Here is a 19,697-nt window from a genome sequence, read left to right as displayed (position 1 = left end):
CCGTCGCGCTCCTCCGCGCATTCCTGCCCCACACAAAGAAGTTCTTCCGCCGCCGCCACAAAGGAGGGCAAGGGAGGGGCCGGGGCGGGCCGTGAATCCCCCGCCGGGCAGCGAGGCGGGACCTTTGCGCGGCGCCTCCCCCGCGCGTGGCCGGGATGCCTGGCGGCGACTCCTGGCGGCGGGCGCGGCGCTAACCTCGCCGGCGAGCGAGCGTGTGGAGCAGGGCCGCCCGGCCAGCCCAGCCCAGCCCAGCCCGGCGAGCCCATGGCCGAGCCGGCGCTTCCCACGGAGGGCGGCGGCCGGCGGCGGCGGCGGCGGGAGCCGCCGCTAAACGGCGCCCCGCCTCCCTACCCGTCGGGCGAGACTGCCTGCCCGCCGCCGCGCGCGCCGAACGGCGACGAGGGGCCCTGCCCGCGCTCGGAGGTGGCGCTGCCCTGCTACAAGCGCTACTCGGCCGAGGGCTTTCCGCGCGGCAGGGCGGCCGGAGGGGCCAGCCCGCGGGCTTCGACGTGCTGCGGGCCGGCGGCGGGCGGCGGCCCCTTGGCCAGCCCGCGCAGCAGCCTGGCGGCGACCGAGGCGACACTCAGCCCGCGCTCCAGCTACGCCAGCACAGCCAGCGACACCAGCAAGCACTCTAGCCCGCGCGCCAGCCTGACCGGCTCCTCCGACGGCGGGGGCGGCAGCAAGCCGAGCAGCACCCGCACCAGCGGCATCAGCATGGGCTACGATCAGCGACACGCCAGCCCGCGCTCCTCCGCCGAGCTGGAGGCCGCGGCTGGCCGCCCCCTGGCGCCGTCGGGGGGCGCCGGCGCCGCGGCGCTGGTCAGCCCGCGATCCAGCCTCTCCAGCCACAGCTCGCGCAGCTCCCGAGGCTCGATGGGCGCCTACCCGGAACTGCCGGCGCCCTCGCCGCGGGCGTCGATGGTTCCCGAGGATGGCGCCCCGGCGCCCCCCGACGCCGCGGCCGACGCCTTTCCGAGACCGCCGGCGAGCCCCGACGTCGCCTCGCTGCTGTGCGGCCCGGCCCCCAAGCTGCGGCTGCCCTTCCAAGTTACGCCGGCGAGGGAGAGCGGCCCCAGCCAGGTGGAGCGGCGGCTGGAGGCGCTGACGCTGGAGCTGGAGAAGGAGCTGGAGATGCACGTGAGGAAGGAGTACTTCGGTGAGTGCGGCCTCCCCCTCGGGCCGGGCGCCGAACCGGGTGGCCTTTTAGGGGAAACCACGCTTACAGGCGAGTAAACCAGAGAATCCTGGTCGGCCACTTTTGCGCTCGGCGCCCTTCGCCTCCGCGTTGGTCCACCTTCTTTCTTCTCCCCCTTCTCGGCGTCTCCCCAAAGGCGTCCCCTGGGATTTTGGGGGAGGCGCCAACAAAAAGGTACCCTTTGGGTTTCTTGCTTCTGCGATGTACTTTTTTCCACCTTGATAGCCTGTGAGAATGTTCAACTCCCATCGTAGCCCAGTGCCTGGCTGGGAGGATTGGCTGCTTAATGTATCTGAAGTTCCTTTGAAGTTTCCTCCGGGCGTGTTGGGGGGTGTTTGCCCCCCTGCCCTTACGATCCTGTGAGGGAAAGATCCCCCAAGGAGAGATGGGGAGCCCTCCAGCAGGCCCTTGAAGAGCGTTGCCAGCCTGTTTGGGACACCTCCCCATTCATGCCTGGTTCCTGCGTATAGTCTGGCATTAGCCCCCAGCACTGCTTCATGGGGGCTGCAGTAAACTCCCCCAACTTCATTGGGGCCTTGTCACTGCCTGTCAGAGCAGGGGATGAAAAGCAGCATGCCAAGTCCTGTGAAAGAAGCAAAACACGATAAAGGTTGTGTTTGGAAAGGCAGAAACGGCGCCTCCCTCCCATGCCCTTCCTGCGGGAATTTGCTGGCTTCTCAGCTGCTGACTTGCCCTCTTTCCAACCCAGGAGCGAAAGCTTTGGGGAGCTTTGGAGTCATTCTTTCATCCCCCCACCCCGGAATTCACTGGTCAGGTTCCCAGAAGGCTACCCCTTTAGCCAAGGCTCCCAAAACAGAAGCCTGTTGCCCAGACAAGTAGGCTGGCCGCAAGAGGGTTTCACACAATGGCCTGCTTCCCACAGCCTGCAAGCTACTAACCACAAACTCAGTTCCACCTTAGTCTGGTCTCAGCTGCCAAATATCCTTGTCTTAACTCAGCTTCTTCCTCTTTAAGGGAGTGGGTTGTGTTCTCACACCATGCTTAAACAGGTCAGTTAAATACCTAATTGCTCCCTTCTCACTACATGCTAAACTTAATTTTAATCTTGGTTAAAAGACTTTTCTTTGTGCAGTCCCAGACTCTTCAGTTCATTTAAGACTCAGTACATTACATGAACCCCCAGATGGGCTGCTTCAGGATCTCTGAAGCAGATGAGGCAGAGCTGTCCACAGTCTGCATCACAGGGATGCTAAAACTGCCAACCCCCTGTGAGCCTGGCCTTACCTGGCCGTTTATGTGGGAGCCATGCTTGGTGTTGTGAATAGCTGAAAAATCTTAAGGATCTTGTTCTGCATTCTTTTCACAAGCACCAATAAGGTGAGGTAGCCTTTTCAGTCCCCACAAGGCCACTGGGGTCAAACGTGGCAGTGGCTCAGTTTACTCCCTGGTTTCAGGGGAGAGAAACCACTCAAATGGGACTGGCTGGATTAGCTGCTCCAGAGCAAAAGAAGGCGAGTGCCTCCCCCCGCCCCCGCCACTTAGATGTTCCCCAGGAGGAGTCACTCAGCCAGAAATTAGGCTTTGGTGCAATCCTTTTTCACTCTAGCAAGACAAGTTTTGTGCTTCAGTTGCTCTTCACTAGCAAAGCAAAGAGGAGCTGCCTAAATTTAAAAAGCAGGGTGGGAGCTCAACAGCCCAAATGACCCCTTTCAACCCTAGGCTGCTATGAAAACAGGAAATGCAGTGGGGTTACCAAGAATGCCTCGGGCAGTCCTTTTCTGGGCCTTGCAAGTTTCCTGGGAACATCTGGCCAGCTAGAGCTGGAAACGGGAAACTGACAGACGTGACCCTTTTGCCCCATCTGGCCAGAGTCTTTGCTGACATGCCAGTCGCTCAATAAACCAGCCTTCCCTGACCTTCAGGTGGGGACTTGCCAACTTCCAGAATTCCTAGCTACCAGTATGGCCAGTAGAGAGAATTCTGGAAGCTGAAGTCCACCTACTGGGAGAATGCCCAGGTAGGGAAGGCTGAAAATGCCTCAAGGAATCCAGGCAGCTTTTGGATGTGGCTTCTGCCAAGGCAGCACGGGCGTCTCCTTGCAGTACCTACAAATTGCACTTAAAGGCGTTTAGGAGAATGGGGGCTGCAGCAGGTTGTGAGGCAAAGTGGGCAGGCAGAGAGTGGGAGGAAGGCTTGCAGTTTTCCTTTTTAATTTTCTTGTGTCTCCTTGAGGAGTTGCATTCTAGTTTTCAGGGTTTCTGCTTCTAGATGACAGGAAACCATCATTTATTTTCAGCAGTTTGGGTCAAATGGAGCTCTGTGGCCCAGGACAATATTCCGGGTCTATACAGTACCTACCCCTGACCTGATGAATGTTTGCCATGTTTCTATAGGTGAAGTAACAGTTATCACCTATATGAAGGTCGACTGTTCCGGCACATTTCACTGTCCTTCAGCAGCCCATATTTGTAACTGAAGAGCAGGGGATACAAGTTTTGGGGGTTGCTTGTAGGCTCACTAAAAATCATGACATGTTTTCAGGAAAATTGGTCACTTTTTGCTGAACTGCTTTCCACCATTGACACATTTTTTTTTCTCCCTAAATTGATAGTGATTTAATTTAGCATTCTTTTTGCTTGTATCTAGTAAGCAAAGCTAAACAAACACACAAACTAATGCTGCTTGTATTTTGTTTAAGCATCACAGTGTGTTTGAAATTAGTTGAACTGAAACAGAAAAAAAATAGGAAAATGCATTTTCAAAATGCTGTATTTCAAAATACATAAATGCTTGGAAAAAGGCATGACAGTCCAGTAACATATATCAGGGATTCCCAAACTTCATAGTATGTGATGCCCAAAAATGATAAATGGATTTGTGTGAGCTCTCAAAGGATTTAACTGGAATTAGGGTTCAGCAGTACATACATATTCCACTTACTTTGAATAATTAAATTTGTTGTCAGTACAAAATTAGGGAGGAGAATAAACACCTTAGAACAGGGTTCCCCAAAGTGGTCAATATCGACCCCCAAGGCTCAACTGTCCAAGGTCAATATTACTATTATTATTCATACTACTTATTAATTAAAGTAAGGGTGTTGATGAACATTCTGAAACTTCATGAAAAGGTTGATGAGTTGAAGAGTTTGGAGATCCCCACCTTAGAAGACTCAAGAGTATCTTGACGAGTTGGAACAAAGGGCAGAATTCTTTGTCTTACACTTGCTAGCAGAAGTGGAATGTCAAGAGCAAGGGAAATCATACTCAGGTGGCTTCTAGAATATTACGTCCAGTTTTAGGTATGATACCGTAGGACAAACTGGACACAGAAGACAGCAACCAAAATTATATCAGACCAGTAAAGAGAAACTCATGAGAACAGTTGGAGGTATTTGGTATGATTAACCTGGGGAGAACAAGATTGTGGGGAGACATCATAGCTGCCTTAGAGTATCTGAAAGGATGTCCATATAGAAGGTGGAACAGAATTATTCAGAGTTGTTTTAGAACAAGAAACTGGCTTCATCTTAAAAGAAAGTGGATTTTGGTTGGACATCAGGAAGATCCATTCAGCTATAGAATAGGCTGCCTCGGGAAGGTAAATGAACAATCTGAGCTAAAGAGTTTGGGGACCCCTGGTCTAGGGGATCTCCAAGGTCCCTTCCAACTCTTCTGTGTTTCTATGAAATCTGTATAGCAAACTTTTGTACCCCAAATACTCACTGGGAATCGCACAGGCAAAGCCTGGAATGAGTTTTGACAGTGCTGTCTTTTTGGAAAGCCTGATCCGTTTTTTTAAATGTGACTCAATACATTTCTTGTGACACCCAGTTCCAACCCACACTTTAGAGCCCTAGCTATGTGACTGAGTTCATACTTAGGTATGCATCACACTTTCCCCTTCAGGGTAAGCACTCATGCAAAACATCGAAATAATAAGCCACAGGAGAAAGGAAATCATAGCTGAAACTAGTATATTATTATTATTATTATTATTATTATTATTATTATTATTATTATTATTATTCAAATTTTGTTACTGCCCATCTGCCCCAAAAGCGGGACTCTGGGCAGTTTACCAGTTCCATTAACTTGCATTTCTCTGTACCTTTGTTTCTTTGCAAACCATCTTCTCTGCTTCTACCGCATCCATCGTTCTCTTCATATGCCGCCTTTGGCTCTTTAAGCTTTCCACCCATCTCACCAGCCTCATCTAACCATGACTTTCTGGGTCTTCCCTTCCTCTCCCACGTATTCTTCCTTCATATCTTTCTTTTGTGGCTCGATTCTTCTTCTTACAATCTGAAAGCGCTACTTTTCTACTGGCTGCTCCCTTTTGTTTTCAGTCCACATTTGTTCATCACCCATTTCTTCTTGATCCTGTTTCTGCTAGTTTTAACATGCCCCTTTTGAGTTAAATTCCCACTACATTCAACTACCTTTCATGTTTCTCTTGACATACCCAGCCAAGTAGGAAGGAGTAGGCACTTATACGGATCCCTTTTTGCTCCTTCCAAGAAACGATCTTCATAAGGCACCAAATACTCCCACTGCCTTTCTGCCAGCATTGATACTTCTTTAAGAATTTTAAATTTCTCCACCCAGTTTTCCTTCTTTAGTAAACACTGTAGAGTTGTGCTTGCTAGTTTTTTGCCATTTGTGTGTCTTGTAACCATTCAATTTTCCCTATCAAAAACAACTGTCTTAGTCTTTGATACATTAATTTTCAGATCTGTGTTCTTCGTTGCATCATACAATCTGTCTAAATTTGCTACAGATGATCTACAGTCTCAGCCAACAACACAGCATCGTCTGCATACATTCCAGTACCTAAGCAATACACCTCTACTGTCACCACAAGCATTCCTTATATAGGTAGTCCTTGACCTACGACCATTCGGTCAGCAACTGTTCCAAGTTACAGAGGTGCTGAATGGATGGTGGTTACAGCCAGTCCTTGGAGTTTGGCTGTCCCAGCGCCCCCGCGGTCGCATGATCGTGATCTGGGTGCTTGGCAACCCTTTCGCACTTCTGACCATTTGTCAAGCACCCCACGATCACGTGATCGCCATTGCAACCTTCCCCACCAGCTTCCCCAGAAAGTCAGTAGGTAAGTCTCTCCCACCCGCACACCCTCCCCAACCCCTCTGCATTTGCACCAGCCACTCGCACACCCCAGCACACCCTCCCCAGCCCTCGCCGTGTCTCCCTCGCACCCCCGTGCACCCTCCCTGACCCGTGCAGTGCCTCCCTCAGGCACCCTCCCTGACCTGCACTGTGCCTCTCGCACACCTTCCCCAGCCCTCCCTCACCCGCGCCACAAGAGGAACGCCCACGGGACCACCACTCCCAGGACTCGTAGCAGAGACTGTGACGCAGCGTCTAGAACCTATAGCTCTCCCACACATACAACCAAAGGTATGGATCCAGCGTGTGGACAACACCATCAAAATAAAAAAGGAACAACTAGAGAAGACGCATGAAACAATTAACAATATCTTCAAAGGAATAAAATTCACAAGGGAAGAAGAAAACAACACTCTACCCTTCTTTGACATCCTCATCAGCAGAGGAAACGACGGCAAATTAGAAGTGCAAGTCTATCGAAAAACAACCCATGCTAGCCAAGTGCTCCGTCACCAAAGCAACAGCCCAACCTCCCACAAGAGGAGCTGCGTGAGAACATTATTCAGACGAGCACAAACGCCCGGCAGCCACCCAGAGCGCCAGAACGAGGAAGCAGACCGCCTGCGCAGCATCCTCTTAACGAAACGGATGCCACTGCAACTTTGTCAGACTGTGCCTGACCCCTCAACCCACCGCAACACAACCAGCGCAATCTGTGAATAGGGTAGCGCTCCTGTACGTCAGAAACACCTCGGAAACAACCCTTAGTCCGCTGCAACCACACGGCATCACCGCAGCGCACACACCAGCCAGAGCCCTCCAGAAGACCTTAAGCTAACCCAAAGACCCCGGAGCCCAAGAAGGAAAGACGGGAGCCATCTACAATGTGCCGTGTAGGGACTGTCACAGCCACCGTGTAGGACAGGCAGGCAGGAGACTGGCAGAGCCCATTCACAGACACCCACGAGTGGTCAGAAGGCGTGGTGAAAGCGCCCCACTCTCTCCACCCACAGACAGACTCAGCCCCAGTTTCAGCTGGGAAACGGTGAGCGTCCTGGACCAAGCCAAATCCAAAAACGCCAGGGAATTCCTGGAAGCTTGGCACTCAGACACACCAGCCCTCAACAGACACAGAGATAAACCACATTTACACACTATTGAAAAAAGGTAATAAAAAAGCTGAGAAGGAAACAAAAAGACCAGAACACATCCTCTCCGGCAGCCTACACCCAGATAAGCAGGGATTAACACCAGACAGTCAGGCAGAAAACAATACGCTAATCAAGGAACCACCAAGGAGAAAACCAACACTGGCAGGGCAAGCTGCTGCATACAAACCGGAAGCAGACCCCACCCTCCCTCTTTGCACCAAAGATGTGACCTAGTCGGGTAAGGAAACGTCTGCAAGCAAACCACCAAGCTCAGAGAGCACCGAGGACCGCACAGTTCAACCCTGAGCCTCAGATATTCTCTTCTATTAAAGTTACCAGGTTTGAAAAAAGTGATGTAGGCCAAGAAATCAACTTCACTCAAAGGCTAAAACTACTTTCGTTAATTTTGGCTGTAGTAGCAAAATCTTACAATTCTGGCTGTGCTTTACTCTCCCTCTACCACCACCACCCCATGATTAAGTAATCATGTTAATTAGGGAGGTGTCTTCCTGTATCTATTCTTGATAAAACTTTTTTTCTAAAGTTCTACAGGAATATAACCCAACTGAAATCTATCTTCTTGTAAATTCAGTCATATTCTGTGTCTGCTCTTGAGGTTGATGGACTTAGTTTCCAGTCCTTCGATCAGTCCTATGGGCTCTCTCTCTCTCTCTTTTGCCTGTACCTATCTGGATAGTAATTGAGGCAGAGCTAAAGGAGAATACAGTGGAGCTCTTACTTTCTAGGATTTGTAAACTACATAATTAAATTGGTCTTTTTCACTGCTGGAATCCTTTTCCCATTTATGTATGTCACACCAGATATGCATATATGTATGTCACGCCTCAGTTCTATGCATCTGCGTTTGATTTTATTATTGTTAAGTGAAGAAGTCTGCATTTCATACTGTTATTTTCAACCGATTTCTCTAACTTAGCTAGTTTGAGTATTGTTTCTGTGAAGCATATAAGCTGCCCCACTCAATTTTGTATCATCTGGGAATTTGGTAAAAATTTCCTCCACCACTTTGTCCAAATTATGAATTAAAATGTTGAAGGCACCTGGACCATGACCAAGCCTGCAGGGCCCCACTCCATAGCTTTCTCCAGGCTAAAGAGGGAGCCCTGATGGCCAGGGCTTGGCATGCGGTTCTCGCGTCGCCTCTTGGACCCACCTGCCAATGCCCTAGCCTCCATTTTGCTAGCTCACTGATCAGAGTATTAAATGTGGGGTGGTGGGTTGTCAAATGCTTTGATGAAATTAAGATATATTCATCTCATTGCCTCGGCCTATCCAGGATGGATCCCAAACGGAACTGGGTCAGTCTAACTTCAGTCATGGGGATGATTTTGAACTTGGTGTTCTGGGTTCTGTTTCTTGGTGGGCTGGCTGGTGCATGGTGGGAGGTATGCTGCAAAATAACCTGGAGGGCCTTGGAGTGGGGAAGGCAGAGGTATGATGATGGTGATCTTCAGGAACGGGCAGTTGAGGTCTCAAATTGGGTTTCTGGCTTTTACAAAATCAGACTCAGCTACATTTTTTAAAATGTACCCATGCTAGAAGTTTCAGATTTTGGTGGTGTGTTAATTTGGGTTTATTTGGCATAGAATTCTTCCCATTTTTGAGCACCTGTGGCCACATTATTTGAGGTCACGAGCAGCAGCTTTAAAAGAATTCCTTCATGATTGTGGGCAGTGAAGTGAGCCAGAGAGGAAGGTGCTTTCATGGTGAGCAGCCATTTCAGGTTTTCAGTCTCAGAAAAGATATGCAAGGTTTTTACTGTTGAGTCCTGGATTCTGCATTTGAGGCACACTGTAGATAACTTCTACTTAGAAATTACACAGCTGGCTAAAAAAAGGTAATAGTTCCCTTAAAGTGTCTCAACATGAATTTTGCTAGTTACTTGTGAGTTTTCATGTATGCCCCCTCTTTCCAATATTTGTAGGATTTTGTTCTCAGGCTGTTCTCCACTGTCTTTGGATCTGTTAAAACCCACTGTATTTAGGCCAGTTGATTTTGCTTCTCATCCTCCTAAAATCCTTCCTTCCTTCTAAAACTTCATTTCCCCTTTTTAAGATTTTTTTTTTTTAGAATATTCAGTCAGCAGTGAAATCAGCGGTGTGAGCGGGAAGACCCTTGGAAAACGTCATCAAATGTTAGTGAGAGGGAGGAAAATTTCCAACACTAACCCAGCCATCATGTGGTTTCATTCAGCAACCAGTCCAAAGCTACTGTGTTTTCTTTGCGCCTTGAAGTATTCTTCATCTGATAAATAGCATTACTTGAAATTTTAAACATTTGGATTGTCTGCAAGGAAACAGAAGGGCATCCCTGAAGCAGAGCATCAGATTGTCAGTTAAAAAAATCAGGGCTGTTAAAAAAGGGGGGAAAAAGTTTCCACTGTGATGTGCACAGGAATATGATGGTTTTAAATGGGAAATAATCCACTTTTTGGCATTCTGTCTCTTTCTTCTCCATAAATTTTGCAGAATTGATTCTGTGATTCATGCTTGGAAGGAATTGCTTTCAATTTTATGCCACTGCCAAAGAGCCTAACATTAGAGAAGCAGTGCCATGCATAAACCTCATATGATAGTTCCTGATGCATTCTTATGACAGACCCTATGAGACATAGAATACTGAGTGCCCCATTTTATGAAGGGTATTATAAACTGGAATGTGTCCATTGTATGATGATGTAAAGGTGGAGAGGGATCTGGAAATGACTGAATGGGCTGGAAAGCTTAGTCTATAGAACAGAGATTAAGAGTAGACAGGAAAGCCTGCTTTATGAAACACTGCCATGTAGAAGTGTCCTGTGGTTGCTCTAGAGAAGGACTAGAACCAAGAGGCAGAAACTGCACAGAAGGACCTTTTGTCTCAACTTTGTGTGAAGCTTCCTAGGAACGATTAGCTGATATTCATGAATTGTGAGTTCTGATTTGCTCCAAGTCAATCAGAAAGGTTCTGATGTCCCTTCCGGTGCTGTGAGTTTCTGAAGTTAGGGCATCTGATCTGTTGCTGTGTTTTAAGATTTTGCCAAGTGCAGACTGATGAAAATAATGCTCACTAAGTGGGCAGGTTAATGTAGGATTGCAAGGCCATCATTGTGCCATATATCTCTGCCAGATAGCCCTTCTGTTTCTTTTACCCAGCTGTTACTTCCATGAGCTACCTTCTTACCCCGGCAGAATTTTCATGCTGTATTGCTTTGAGTACAAGCTGATGTAACCAGTGCATTCCTCCAGAAGAGCTAAGGGATCAGGTCTCCTGCTTGTAGATCCCATGAAATTTCAGCAGCTCATGATTGCATGGGTAGCCCTGCCCAAATCTATGAGAGCTAGCATAGTATACATACGTGGGTAAGACACCGGGCTGAAGGTCAGGAAGTCCCCAGTTGGAATCTTGTCTTCACTGTGAACTTGTTAGGTGGTCTTAGGCAAGTCACTGGAATAATAATAATCTGACATCATGCAGGGTTCTTGTAAGGACTGCAACTAAATAATGTACGTGAAGTTCCTCAGCATATGTTAGTTAATGTTTCTGTAGTAAATTACAAAGATTAAGTAATCTTTTCTACTAATCCTGGACCCTTTATGCATCTCATCTATTTAACATGCTCTGGAACAATCAGATCTAACAGTGACGTGAGTCAAGTTCCAAAGTCGTTTCTCAATATCCTGGTAGACCCTGTTATGACCCAAACTGGGAGAATTCTGTCACTGCAGAAGAATACCTGTATTACATTTTGTATCAGTGGAGAAGAAACCTAATCTTTTAAGATGGGGGCAGGATCTGGAATTCACTAGAAATATGGTGGTAAACTGGAAATTACTGAGATGTATGGAAACATGGTATTAACTGTGTATTCTCCATAGAGAATATAACTCCCTGAACTACTAGCCTGCATAAGTTACGATCATGCTTGCTTGAAATTGTGGGAACTGGAAGTCCCAATAGTTCTGGAAGGTGCCCACTTAAGAGAGACTGGGTGTACAGAATCACCACGGGATCACTTTGATACTCTATGAGCTATGTCTTCACTGATGACATAATTAACTTACAATATTTGCTGCCACTGGGTAGTGATAGCTGATAGCTTGGATGGCTTGTGGGAAATTCATAGCGGGCAGATCTGTAAATGGTACATGATCACAATCGTTTTCTGCATTAGCAACCACAGTGGTGAGTGCTAAACCTAGACAGGATGTGTTATCTGTGCCCCACGAGGGAGCTTTCTAGAGGCATCTAAGCAGGTGCTGCTATGAGTGGGGTACTGGATTTGGATAGTTCAGCGACAGCCTGCTAGCTGTGGAATGGGCAAAGCATTGAGGATGAAGCTGACCAAATCACTTCTTCTGTTTGTCGTTTTTATAGGCTTGTCCAGAAAAAGGACTCTAGCTTTTCCTCATTCTTCAGATGCACCGGTGCCTTGGTACTCTTTGAACAATTTTCCCAACTGAAATAGCATCTGTTTAGTGGAGGGAAATGACCCACTATCTGCTGTGCACAAATGTTCTCCCAAAATACTGGAATCATCCGTAGCCCAAATTTTATTTTCAGTACATAACTTTGGCAAACAATGCAGCTGTGTTTTCTTCCACTGACTCGGCAAATGCTGCTCTTTGTTCTCTGCCCTCATGTAATGAGTATTCCTTCTCACTTCTTGCCAATAGTTTCTGAATTCCATACTTAAAAGATAAGGACACTTGCTAAATGTGCACATGAAAATTTGCAAGAGGTACTGTTTAATTTTTTTTTTTTACAAGAATTGGCATTTGTTTCTCATGGAATAAGGAAACACGTTTGGCCCAGTTTCTGCAAGAGTAGCTGGGTGCATCCTGAAGGCCAGCTCAGATGTTCTGTTTAGCACCAGTGACATTGAGTAAAGGTTCTTCTATGGTTCTAGTATGGTGAAGGTGCAGGAATGTAACTGACATTGTTTTCTCCCCTTTCCTGGTTCCTATTAGGAGTTGGGGAGCCCACCTTTCACACACAAGTTGGCTAAGTCAGATGGCTCTCAGCGAAGACAAAGTGATGGTAGAAAGTTTTTCCATAGGTACTGCTTCGGCGGGCAGGTAACGGCGTTCTGTGTAGTCATGCTGGCCACATGACCATGGAAGTGTCTACGGACAAACGCCGGCTCTTCGGCTTTGAAACGGAGATGAGCACCGCCCCCTAGAGTCGGATACGACTGGACTTCATGTCAAGGGAAACCCTTCTAGAACAACTCTGAACAATTCTGTCCCATCTTCTATATGACAGCTCTTCAGATAATTGAAGAACCTTAATTTCTTACCTTAGCTGCCCCTTTCTGGATGCTCTTGTGTCTGTCAGTGTCCTTCCTAAAATGCACTGCTGGGTGCAGTGTTTTAGTTTTCTGAGCAACACAGAGTGAAAGAGGAACAGTGACTTCTCTGATCTTGACGCTGTTCCACACAGTACTTCTGGCTTGGTGCAGAGCCATCGGTGTACGTTTAATGAGTTCTGCGCCCGTGTAGTGATAGTATAGTCCTGCAAGGACTTTACGGGAGACTCTGTCAATGCTTTGCTCAAGTCCAGGTGTGCTGCGTTTCTTCTCTGAATGCTCTCAAATTACCTGCTTAATAATTTGTTTCATGATTTTACTCTGTATCATCATCAGGCTGACTGATAGGCATTTACCCAGAATCTCTTTTGTCCCCCTTTGGAAAATAGCAACAATATTTGCCTGCTTCTAATCCTCCCATCATGTGTTTCTGTCCTACCACATTCTCCAAGCAATAGATTCTCCCCATCTTTTTTGTTCCTTTTACTGCTGACATAGCTAAAAAAAAGTTCATTGTTTTAGCTTCCCTCTTCTTGCCCTTTTGCCTTTCTAATTCTGTCTGTCTGTCTGTCTATTATCTATCATATTTGTATGCCTCCACGATAAAAACCAACTCTTGGCTACTTGCTGGTGGACCTCCCTGGTTCATGTTCCATTTCTTGTGTGTGTCCCTTTTAAAACAAAAGCTCCCTTTGGACCCACCATTGTTTTTTTAAGTTGCCCCCCCCCCGCTTTTTTTTCTTACTAGGGTGGTGTCTGATTATATTTCCAGTATCACAAGTTCCCAGCCTCCCACACTCCCTTTTCCTGACGATTTCTGTCCATGGGATCCCAGCTAATACTTCTCTTAGCTTGTTGAAAATGAAATCATCTATTTTATCTCCCCCTCACAGATTCAGGTTAACTCCCCCCCCCCATGAGCTTTGTAAGGCCTTTCCAGACTGATTGGTCCTAACTCTCTAGAAACGCAACTCCTGACAAGTCCCTCATCTCACAAATAGGTTCCCTTATCAAAGAATCTACGCTGTTTCTGTTGACACCGTCTGTGTAGGTGTTGGGTTCAGCTTCTGCCTTCTCTCTGTCCTTTGAGAGGCTGGAATGAAGAAAACATGCCCAGCGCCTCCGGCTCCTTCAGCTTCACAGTCCATTGCTTGCAGTGTCCTCAAGGCTGCATCTGGCCGTATCGTTTGTTCCCAGGAATGACAGCAAGGAGCTAAACTGTTACGTCCCCACGAAATGGTCTTGCACCAAATGATGGCAAGTGTTTTTGTGAGCTTTTGTATTGAATGCAGCGTTATGTTAAATCTGGAGAGACTGACTTAGTCTGTAGCCAGTAATAGATTCTAAGCCACAGAAGTTTTACATTCTCCAATAAATTTATTTTTATGGTCTGCCTGTGACTCTGATTTTTTTTCTACTGTTTTTCTATAGTAGCCCTCATGTTACTTATTTGTTTACAAGGTTTATAAGGCTGCCCAACTCAAACAGTGTGACTCTGGGCAGTGTACAGCATAAAAAACAAACAATAAACCAATAACTTCTCATATAACGTTAAACATATACAATATATACATATAAAATGCCAGCTAAGCAACATAACAGAACAGCCGACATTTGGTTTATTTGATATGGCTATCAAATAAAGGAAAATGCAGTTTCTGAGATTTTAAAAAATCGTATGCTGGCTTTTATGCCTAGATGATATCTGTATGAGATCAAATGCTCCCTCAGATTCATCAATATTAGAAGAGGTTTGCAGAAGGCAGGTTGAAACAGATGCAGTTTTATTTTCTGGGCCCTGTCCAGAGATAAGTTGGTCTTGCTTGCCTAAGGTGTTGGAAAGGTTCACCTCCTCACGTGGCAGTGCTGTAAAGGTTGACACCTGCTGTGGTCACTTGTACTAGAGGCGGGTGGCTGCTAGTGTTCAACTCCTGTTCACCCTGTCCTCTTGCTGGGTTCATCTTAGGCACTAATGGGTTTAGAGAGGGACAGGGCAACTTAAGAACTGCAGCGGGCTTGCAGTTCCAAAGGGGACAAGATGTGGGTTGTCTCTGTACTCCCTCCTCTCCTCCCCCCACCAATGGGGCGACAGAAATAGGGTTGAAAGCGATACCATGCCTTAAGGGCTCTGGTGTTGGGAATGTCAGAACTGTGTGTCAGCCAGTGGGGCATTGTGGGATCTTCCCACATGTTTCAGAACTGAGGACTGGGTTCAGCTCCTGTTCTGGTGTGGCACTTGCTGAGAAGGCTTTGATTGGTCAGACTGAAGGTAAAGCTGGGGAAACACGTTCTGATAGGATCTTCTCTCAGCTCCGGGTTCTGGCTCCAGCTGTTGACCTCTAGGAAGCCTTCGCTGGAGAGCTTGCTCTTAAGGGTTCCTTTCATATTGGCCTGCTTTTTAGTAGCCTGTAGTTCATGATCCTGAATTTATTAGGCTGACCTTTCCACACACTAAAACATTTTTTTTTTTTGGAATTCAATTTACATTTCCTTTATGATAAATACAATGTTTCTGTTTTATTAACTCTTAGAAATCAAATTGAATCAGATTATCCATTCAGTCGTATCCAACCCTTGGCGATTCCATAAGCCTTAGAAAAGATACAGTAAATCAGTCTGGGGACCAGAGTAAAGATCTGCAAACGTTCTGGACCAGTGGGCACATTTGACATTTTGAGAACATAAAGGTCCTCAGTGGAAATGGCTGCCATGGGGGTCATACCCACTCACAAAAAAAGCTGCCAGAGTAGGTGTGGCCAACCACAATTGCCTTCAAAGGAAGGCCTCCCCCCACATGCACATGTTTATCTTTCACTTTTTTTTTCTGGGCAGATAGTCATATTTAGAGACAAAGTCCTTGACTGCAGCCACCCACCATTTTTGGTTTTTAAGATCAGCTTTGAATCCAAAGACATTCTTGGGAATAAAGGTATTCTGGAGGCTGTTTTTTAATTTTTGTTTAAAATCAAAAGCTACTTCTGTTTAAATAATGTATTAATGCAGCTTATTCACCACCTCAATCCTAATGGACTCTTGGCAGGTAGAATGGGCAGGGATCAAGGGAGGTGCCGGCTGGGCACATAGATATTCACAGGAGATTCGTTGTGGAGCTCAAGGGTTGTCAGCATGGAGTTGTTATTTGTGCATTTGCTAAACAAGGAGGATCCACATTTCAGTTCAAAATAGTGTCCACCATCATGATATCATGATACCGTTACATATTACGCCATTTTCATAGTGAAGTTATGAAGCCCATGGTATCCCTTGGACATCATTATAGCTTGTTATGGCTGTTGCTGGCTAGAAATGAAATGTTTTGTGTGTTGATTTTTTTCTCCATTGCCAGATGAAAATACTCCTTTAACTGTCAAAACGTGACAGTGCTAGATTTCAAGACTTGTGCCCCTGAGGCTCCATAGTGTAACACATGGAGCCGCAGATTTAAAATGGTGAGAGGGTTTGTGGCCCATTTAGGACTCCCTGTGATCTCATAGTACTGGAACCTGCAGTGGGATCTGAGCTTCATCCAAGTTCTGTTAATCGGGAAAGCGTCTCCAGTTAAACAGTGCTTCAGAAGCCTCTCTAGGGTATTTGGAAGTTGAGCTAGTAAGAGTGCCCAGATCAGGACAGGGTCATTCCATAGTTGTGAATTCTGGGCATCTTCATTGGTTCTGAGTGGGTCTGCAAAACTCTTACGGCATCAACGTTTATTCTTTAAATCCTGTCCTGTCCAGTGAAGACACAGTTCTTGACCTGATCTGTGATACTGTGCAAAGCAGAAAAATAAGTAAATTGGTTGTTGTTGTGGATACTGATCCTGGGAATAAAACCAAACACACCCATGCATGAGTACACAGGCACACGTAACCATGCGTAGGGCAGCATTTTTTAAAAAGTGGTTGTTCATTTTTGCCCCCTCTGATGGTCTTTCCTCCTCTCACTTTCCTCCTTGTGCTTTGGAGAGTGTTCTCAGGTAGCATCCGTTTAACTTGAGAGTGCTATTTGTCATCTCTGCTTCCTTTTATTAGATAATATGTTGTGGATGTTTTTTAGCATTGTTTTAATTCTTTAAATTTTGTACTACTTGTGGTTTTAGCTGCTTAAAATGATGCATGTGAGAGACAAGATACCAGTTTCTGCATAAATTAAAAATCAAAATTTGCGGATGTAACTCTGGACATCTTCACACAATTGTCTACGGAATGTCAACATTTGCAGGTAGACTCTGATCTCAGATTTTGTGCACTCATGATGGGGTGTCCATTGGTTCGTCTGAGGCATATGTATCTTGCAGAAACTGCATCAGAAATTCCTTCAGTCATCTTGGAGATTTATATGCTGGATGTTCCATAGAGAATATCCTTTTTCAGCCTGGCAGTTGTTTGATGATTCCATTTTTTGATGGCATGCATTGCAGTCATTAGGGACTTGGTAATAGTCTAAAGGCTGAAGAGGAAGAAAAAACACAACAGGCTCTCATGCCATGCTGTTTCCCAGGAGAGGATTGTGCGTGAATTGGTTGCGGGTGGGGCAAGAGCTGGCCATGTTTATGAATGAGTTTGCAGAAGACAAGAATTTTCATTAGGAAATGGACTTATGCCATCTTTGGACTGAAACTCAGGGAAACAGTTTCTGTTGTTTTGAAATGTTACCGAAGTCAGTTGATCACTGTTGTGCTCAGATTCTGAAAGTTGGCAGATTGTGGCAGTAAGGTGCCCAAAGACTCTGAAAGAGTTGTTGGCATTGCCAAGAAATTAACTTAATTCAAGGGACAAGAGGTTTAGCTGAAACAAGGAGGAGCAGTGCTTACTTTATAGGGCTGAACACCAATCAAAACACTAGATGATGTTTCCTTGGTGACTTTGCATAGATCAAAAACAGTACAGGTAGTCCTTGTTTTACAGCCATTCGTTTAGTGACAGGACTTACGTTGGTGCTGAAGAAACCAACTTGTGACAGGTCCTCACACTTACAACTGTTGCAGTGTCCCCATGGTCACATGATCATGATTTGGGTGCTTGGGAACCAGTTCGCATCTATCTATCTATCTATCTATCTATCTATCTATCAATCAATCAATCATATTTTTATCACCGCCCATCTCCCTCATACGGAGGACTCTGGGCAGTTCACAATAAAACAGTTTAAAATTCAATAAAATCATAAATGGTATCATTAATCCATAAATATCAATATCAATAAATAAATATAAAATATAATGAGATCCAAGTAATGGCATTTATGACTGTCGCAGTGTCCCATGGTCACATGATCACCATTTTCAATGCTTCTGGCAAGCAAAATCAATGGGGAACTGCATGACTTGCTTAACGACCACTTGGTTTTTCTTAACATCCACTGCGATTCACTTAATGGCCACTGCAACAAAGGTTGTAAAATCAGGTCAGATTCACTTAATGACTGCTTTGCTTAGCAAATGAAATTCTGGTCCCAATTGTGGTCGTTATCTTATTTCAGAAGCAAGTAATTTTACTTGCTAGTTATTACTTTTTGGATCAACATTAACTGATCCCCATTTGAGTATAGCAGCCATGCTCTCTCATGCACAGAAGCACATAAGTATGAGCACACTAATACCCACCTCCCTCCCTTCAGCAGAGCAGGAAAGGGTTGAAAGAAAAGAACCGGATGGGAAAGAGGAAATGGGGGGGTAGGGGAGAGGAATAAAAGGAAGATAATCTCTGGTTGACCACAGAAGCTACAGCCATTTGCATCCCACAGCTCTTCTCAGAGAATGTAATGCTTTCCTATAAATAAGGTACCTGTAGATTGCTAGAGGTGAGGGGTACTTGCAGACCATTGCCAAGTTCTAATGCTCCTTCTGTTTTTTTCTCCAAAGGTATTTGTATCAAGTGTGGAAAGGGGGTGTATGGGGCCAGCCAAGCTTGCCAAGCCATGGGGAACCTTTACCACACCAACTGCTTTACGTGCTGCTCTTGTGGTAAGTTGCACGCTTATATTCAGACAAAACCTATACAATTACTTTGTCTTGTGCACCTGTTAGAACTGAACCCTGCAAGCAGGGTGTCTCCACTGTTCACTCAATGTGAGTTTTGATATGTGCAAAAAATAAATCTGTCATGAGAATGAAGGGTGAAGCCTCATCAGGCCATTTAGGGGAGTGCAAATGGTAGTGGTGTGCAAAAGTTGTGATTTGACCAGAAACGCATGAAAGGGATTAGCAATGTGACTGTGCAAAGATGCCTGTGGGGCAGCGAGGCAAGTGACAAAACATGTATTGCAGTATTGCAGGTTAAGTGCCACCCCTTATGTACTTGTATGAGACCATGTGACAGAAGAGTTAAGGGGCAGAGCTTGCATCATGATGTTGTAATACATGCTTAGTCATCTTGGCATTGCCGTGGTTAAGAATGGACATTGGAACTGGTGCCCTACTTAAGACAATATACAGTTGTAATCAAAATTATTCAACCCCCATTGCAAATCAGGTTGATTGTCAAAATGTACAGACTTTCAGCTATTTGCAGTGAACAAACCAAACAAAAGCAATTGAAATAGCTCAACACAACAAATGCTTCAAGTGGTGTCCCCAAAGTCAACTGAAAATGCAATTTATAATGACTTCTCAAAATTAGTCAACCCCTTCATGGCAAGCATCTTCAGTACTTAGTAGAGCACCCTTTTGCTGTTATGGCCTGCTGCAAACGAGATGCAGAATCAGACACCAGCTTCTGGCAGCGTTCCTGAGGAATCATAGCCCGTTGCTCAGGAGCAATCGCCTCCAGTTCGGTAATATTCTTGGGTTTGCATGCTGCAACCGCCTTCTTCAAACCCCACCAGAGATTTTCTGTGGGGTTCAAGTCAGGTGACTGTGATGGCCACTGTAGAATCTTCCAGGACTTCTTCTGCATCCAAGCCGTAGTGGAATTTGAGGTATGCTCGGGATCATTGTCCTGTTGGAAGGTCCA

At 46.0% G+C, this 19,697-nt stretch overlaps 1 protein-coding gene across 3 annotated transcripts in view; it reads left to right on the top strand.

Moving 5' to 3' along the window:
• Positions 1-249: 249 nt before the first annotated feature.
• Positions 250-19,697, top strand: part of WTIP (WT1 interacting protein) — a 98,495-nt gene continuing 79,047 nt past the window's right edge. For all 3 annotated transcript variants that reach the window (XM_063312761.1, XM_063312759.1, XM_063312760.1), the window contains exons 1-2: positions 250-1,159; positions 18,608-18,709. In XM_063312761.1, the coding sequence (XP_063168831.1) occupies positions 265-1,159; positions 18,608-18,709 (997 nt within the window). In that variant the 5' untranslated portion in view covers positions 250-264. The remainder of the gene's footprint in view (positions 1,160-18,607; positions 18,710-19,697) is intronic.

This window comes from Candoia aspera, chromosome 11 (assembly GCF_035149785.1).
Source record: "Candoia aspera isolate rCanAsp1 chromosome 11, rCanAsp1.hap2, whole genome shotgun sequence".
In the NCBI taxonomy this organism is placed as follows: Eukaryota; Metazoa; Chordata; class Lepidosauria; order Squamata; family Boidae; genus Candoia; species Candoia aspera.
The sequence above is the reverse complement of the archived record's forward strand: the minus strand, read 5'-3'. Positions and strand labels throughout refer to the sequence as shown.